We start from the raw sequence: 6,000 nt of genomic DNA, 5'->3' as shown, positions 1-6,000 counted from the left end.
TGAAGGTATAAAGGTTTCCCACTGGAAGTACAGGAAGCATTTCATAGGGTGGGGTCAGGATGTGGGTTCTCTGTACTGTGTGACTGTGTTACTGGCAGGACTTTTTTGTCCTTAGGCTGGCTAGCTCCTTCCTGGTGTCACTGATGTGTTAACAGTTGAGGATCTGCCTATAATCCATGCACTTTAGGAGGCCGAGGCAGAAGGATCCCCTGAGCTCGAGACCAGGCTGGGCAATATAGTGAGACCTCAGCAATACTAAAATTCAAACAAATTAGCCATGCATGGTGGTGCACACCTGTAGTCCCAGCTACTTGAGAGGCTAAGGTGGGAGGATCACTTGAGCCCAAGAAGTTGAGGCTGCAGGGACACTGATGGTGGTGCCACTGCACTCCGGCCTGGGTAACAGAGATCCTATCTCAAAAACAAATGAACAAACAGTTGATCTTGCCCCTGCCTCTCCAAAAGGCAAAATAGTAATGCTTTCTGAGGTACCACCTCTAAGATGTTTGCTGTCAGCCTTTCTCCCTCCTCCTTTGATCATAAAGGCTCATTTGCTACAGACTTGAGCATCGATCATCTTTCCAGATGGCCCAATGGTTGTAGATGTAGATTCACTTGGTGATGGGTAACAAAATCTTGTTTATGGGCTGCGTCTTTGGGCTTCACAATGAGTAAATGTCTAGTCCATGACAATCCCAGGGTGAAATCTTCACCCAGAGTGGCTCTGAGTAGGAAATGGGAACTCACAGGGCAGTTCCTCTCATGAATCAGTAATTTTCTTGAAAATGAAGACATAGAAGACTGCAGAAAATAACAGCTTTATTACTGCAGATGTGAGAGCATTTACAAAATGCCAAGGAAAACCATTCCCCGTTTTAAGCCTCTGGAGCCCGAACTTTCACCATGTACCAGGAAAGAATGCCCCTCTTTCGAACTTTCAAACAGTTGGGATTATTTTTATTTTTTATCATCCCAGTTATTTTCTCAAGTTTGCCTCCATTGGGTCCTGTTGAGTTTCTTGGGCTGCTTGTACTAGTCACAGCTCCACTTCTTCTCAGGAAGAGGTGGGCACAAGACACATCTGAGCCCCCTAGTATTGGGATGGCAGCCAGGAAATGATCAAAGGGTAGCATTTAGGAAATGAGCAAACTAAAGCCTCACATCTAAGGTGGACAAATCCATTCTCAACTCAAACAGTAGGTTGGGTAATGCTTTCATGAGAGATACTATTATGTTTTTGTGTACACAGCACACAAATTTTATTATGTCTACAGATTCAGGAAAGACCTCCAGGCTTTTTCCCCAAATGACTGACATAGTGCAAAACAAAACAAAAAAGAGGAGGGGCACAAATGAATAGCCCACTTAGAAGCTGAATAGAATGGGAAGCCATTTCTTTTCATAAAATCTTTTAGTTTTTGGCCAGGTGTGGTGGCTCAACGCCTGTAATCCCAGCACTTTGGGAGGCCGAGGCGGGTGGATCCCCTGAGGTCAGGAGTTTGAGACCAGCCTGACCAACAAGGTGAAACCCATCTCTACTAAAAATAAATTAGCTGGGTGTGGTGGCAACCTACTGTAGTGCCAGCTACTTGGGAGGCTGACACCGGAGAATTGCTTGAACCTGGGAGATGGAGGTTGTAGTGAGCTGATATTGTGCCACTGTACTCCACCCTGAGCAATGGAGCAAGATTTCATCCCAAAAAAAAATTTTTTAAAATTTTTATTATGCAGTCCAACATGTCATCTTTTCATAAAATCTTGGTAGAGGTGCACTCCAGGGATGATCTGGCCCTCAGTCAAGGGCTGACTTTTCCTATAGCTATGCTGACCACAGCAGGTCACTAAAAGCTGATTGTTAATGGAGGAAACAGTGGCTGCTTGTATCCTAGGTCTTCTAATAGAAGCAGCAGTTCCACAGTCACCAAAGGTATTGTTCACAACACACCTCAGCAACACGCGACCAAGATAGCATATGTTTTAGAACTTATCCATTGGAAGGACATATTTAATACAAACCAGAAATTCATCAAATTATTGGCCACTTACAACATATAGAAGAGGACTGTCCCAATAGAAAGGGCTCACAATCTGAGCTGACCTTTTACAACGGCAAATAGTATTACAGTAACATTGTAAACAAACAAATATGAAAAAAAAGTAGTATAATATATAATTATTAAAGACCTCCCTTTTAGGTAAGATTTTCAGAAAACCCAGGGACAGATTTTATATCACAGAACGGTCCATATCGTCCAAAAATATCTTTTGACTGGACAGTAAAATAGTATCTGTTAGAAGCTAAAAACTGAGATAAAGTACAGGCCATGGGGAGTGGTAAAGCTTTAATTTCTCCAATCTTCTTCCAAATCAATTTATTATTAGAGTTCTCATGACACAGGAAGAGGTGGTAGCTTTCTACAGGAGCGCACTTGGGATTGATTTTGGTTATATTCCAAGTCAGGGCAATGCCATTTGGTCTGAAAACCCGTTTCACTTTGAGCTCAGGCTTCTGGGGAGGAAGTGTGTCTCGGGTTTTGTCTACTAATTCAGGTAGTGGTGCTGGTGGTTCTGGGAGAGGTGGCAGGTGCTCAAAGGACTGAGGAACCTAAAAACACAATTGTAAGAAAGTACAGCTTTTAAAGTGGTCAATTGCAGTTGTAGAAATATATACTTCCCATTCTTCAATCCATTTATCAAAATAATAAAAGGATATTTCAATAATATGTGAGGCTGGATCCAGTCCTTTAAGCATAATCCTCTTTTGGATTTAAGATTTCTACACCCTGGAATGTCAATAATCCAGAATGGGTTAGGTTCCAGATATGTGGGATAAATATTCCATCTCATTTCCAAATTGCGTTCTCAAACACTGTACTAATTTACATGAAAAGTATCGGCGTGGCTGGGTGTGTTGCCTCACCTGAGGTCAGGAGTTTGAAACCAGCCTGGCCAACATCGCGAAACCCCGACTCTACTAAAAATACAAAAATTAGCTTGGCGTGGTGGTGCACGCCTGTAATCCCAGCTACTCAGGAGGCTGAGGCAGGGGACTCACTTGAACCCAGGAGGTAGAGGTTGCAGTGAGCCACGATCACACCACCGCACTACAGCCTGGGCGACAGGGCAAGATTCGGTATAGTCTGGGCAAGATTCGGTATAGTCTGGGCAAGATTTGGAGTCAAAAAAAAGAAAAAAAGTGTCAGTGTATGAGAACACCCTTTTCCTCCCATCCTCATCAACAATGGCTATTGCTTCTTTTCCAATTTCTTCAGTTTAAAAAAAGTATTTGTTTTAATTTCTGTAGCTTCTGTAAAACTCAACTGATTTTAATTGTATAAATAAGTAGATTAACAACAGCATATTAAATTGTTTTCTAAGCTGAAATGTGACCCCAATGTTTCTTCAAGGGTAAGATAGGTACTTCCCACTCAATTCAGAATACATATCCCTTACAGAGCACTCTGAATCAGTACCTGGGCTGCATTTTGTGCCAATGGGGTTGTTTCTTTTGAGTTTGAAACAGCTTTCGAATGTGACTCCAGAGGGGATACTGGACTTTCTGTGAACAACAGAAGGTTTAAGAAGTAAATTTTATCTGCAATAATCAATTCCATAGCCTTTAAGATATAGTTTACATCTTTGGTGATAATTAAATGTGAATTAAAATTATAAAATTGAATTATGAAGACACACTTTTAAAGTTCAAGATACAGAGGTACCAAACAGAAAATTTTTAGGGTGACAAAAATTCTGCTTAAGGTAAACACTTTACACATTGTGTAACTGGAAACCAGATATGTTTACACATGGGACAGAGACCTCTGATCAATGATCTTAGAGGCAAATTTTCTCGTTAGGCCAACAAAGATGTTCAAACACAGAGCCATTTATAATCTATACCCAAGTTTTAGGAATTCAAACTAAAAATTATGTGGGCTGGGATTAAAGAAATCTCAACTAATGAGGTCTGTGCTCATCTGGAAGGAATTAGGTATAAAATGTGGAGTGGGGAAAAGAAGAGGGGAAGGAGGAGAAACGGAAAGGAAAATAGATGGTGAGAAGAAGAAAGGAGGCGAATAGGAAAGATGTGGGTGGGTGGGAGGGAAAGAAGGTACAAGTAGGTAAAAGAATGGATTGAAAACAACTGGGAAGGCCGGGCGTAGAGGCTCATGCCTGTCATCCCAGCACTTTAGGACACAGATGACTTGAGGTCAGAAGTTCCAAATCAGCCTGGGCAACATGGTGAAATCCCATCTCTACTGAAAATACAAAATTAGCCAGGCGTGGTGGTGCATGCCTGTAGTCCCAGCTACTCGGGAGGCTGACACAGGAGAATTGCTTAAACCTGGGAGGCGGAGGTTGAAGTGAGCTAAGATCAAGCCACTGCATTCTAGCCTGGATGACAGAGGATAGAGTGAGACTGTCTCAAAAAAAAAAAAAAAGGTATTTCCAGTTCTAAATCACTGAGACTGTCTTCCACAATGGTGGAACTAATTTACATTCCCACCAACAGTGTAAACGCATTCCTATTTCTCCATATCCTCGCCAGCATCTGTTGTTTTTTGACTTTAATAATCGCCATTCTGACAGGCATGAGATGGTATCTCACTGTGGTTTTCATTTGCATTTCTCTGACGATCAGTGATGTTGAGCTTTTTTTCATGTTTGTTGGCCAAATGTACGTCTTCTTTTGAGAAATGTCTGTTCATGTCCTTTGCCCACAATTTTTTTTTTTTTTGAGATGGAGTCTCGCTCTGTCGCCCAGGCTGGAGTGCAGTGGCAGGATCTCGGCTCGCTGCAAGCTCCGCCTCCCGGGTTTATGCCATTCTCCTGCCTCAGCCTCCTGAGTAGCTGGGACTACAGGTGCCCACCACCTCGCCCGGCTAGTTTTTTTGTATTTTTTTAGTAGAGACAGGGTTTCACCATGTTAGCCAGGATGGTCTCCATCTCCTGACCTCGTGATCCGCCCGTCTCGGCCTCCCAAAGTGCTGGGATTACAGGCTTGAGTCACCGCGCCCGGCCCTTTGCCCACTTTTTAATGGGGTTGCTTTTCTTGTAATTTTGCTTAAGTTCCTTGTAGATTCTGGGTATTAAGACAGATTGCAAAAATTTTCTCCCATTCCGTAGGTTGTCTGTCTGCTGATGACAGTTTCTTCTGCGGTACAGAGGCTCTTTAATTAGATCCCATTTGTCAATTTTTGCTTTTGTTGCAATTGCTTTTGACGATTTCATAATAAAATTGTCATTTGGTCTAGCAGTCTCATTACTGGTATATACCCAAAGGAATATTAATCATTCTACTATAAAGATACATGCATGTACATGTTAATTAATTGCAGCACTATTCACAATAGCAAAGATATGGAATCAACCCAAAAGCCCATCCATGATAGCCTAGATAAAGAAAATGTGGTACATATATACATGGAATACTATGCAGCCATAAAAAGAAATGAGATCCTGTTCTTTGCAGGGACATGGATGGAGCTAGAAGCCATTACCCTCAGCAAAGTAATGCAGGAACAGAAAACTAAACACCACATGTTCTCGCTTATAAGTGGAAGCTAAACAATGAGAACACATGGACATAGGGAGGGGAACAACACACACTGGGCCTGTTGGGGGAGGGCGGGGGGTGGAGAGAACATTAGGAAAAATAGTTAATGCATGCCAGGCTTAACACCTAGGTGATGGGTTGATAGGTGCAGCAAACTACCATGGCACACATTTACCTATGTAACAAACCTGCACGTCCTGCACATGTACACCAGAATATAAAGATAAAAACACACACACACACACACACACACACACACAACTGGGGAGAGCAAATATAGGGATGATTAAGAAAAGGGGGTTTATATGGGAAAGTATGAAAGCTGGGTAGCTAAAATCCCAGAATTAAGCAGTAAAACCATTTTAGATCCTTTATATCCTATGATATAACTAATACATTTTATGAATCCTCCAAATGAAATTTCTTTTACTTGTATTTTTCTT

General features: G+C 41.9%; 1 protein-coding gene across 1 annotated transcript in view; it reads right to left on the bottom strand.

The window, feature by feature from the left end:
* Positions 1-802: 802 nt before the first annotated feature.
* The window catches only part of ATF7IP2 (activating transcription factor 7 interacting protein 2), a 58,142-nt gene continuing 52,944 nt past the window's right edge, over positions 803-6,000 (bottom strand). Inside the window, exons 10-11 of the mRNA XM_017890719.1 lie at positions 3,474-3,559; positions 803-2,605 (exon numbers count right to left, since the gene is read on the bottom strand). Of these exons, the coding sequence (XP_017746208.1) occupies positions 2,192-2,605; positions 3,474-3,559 (500 nt within the window). The 3' untranslated portion in view covers positions 803-2,191. The remainder of the gene's footprint in view (positions 2,606-3,473; positions 3,560-6,000) is intronic.

Source organism: Rhinopithecus bieti, unplaced genomic scaffold (assembly GCF_001698545.2).
Source record: "Rhinopithecus bieti isolate Rb0 unplaced genomic scaffold, ASM169854v2 scaffold_19459, whole genome shotgun sequence".
NCBI lineage: Eukaryota > Metazoa > Chordata > Mammalia > Primates > Cercopithecidae > Rhinopithecus > Rhinopithecus bieti.
The sequence above is the reverse complement of the archived record's forward strand: the minus strand, read 5'-3'. Positions and strand labels throughout refer to the sequence as shown.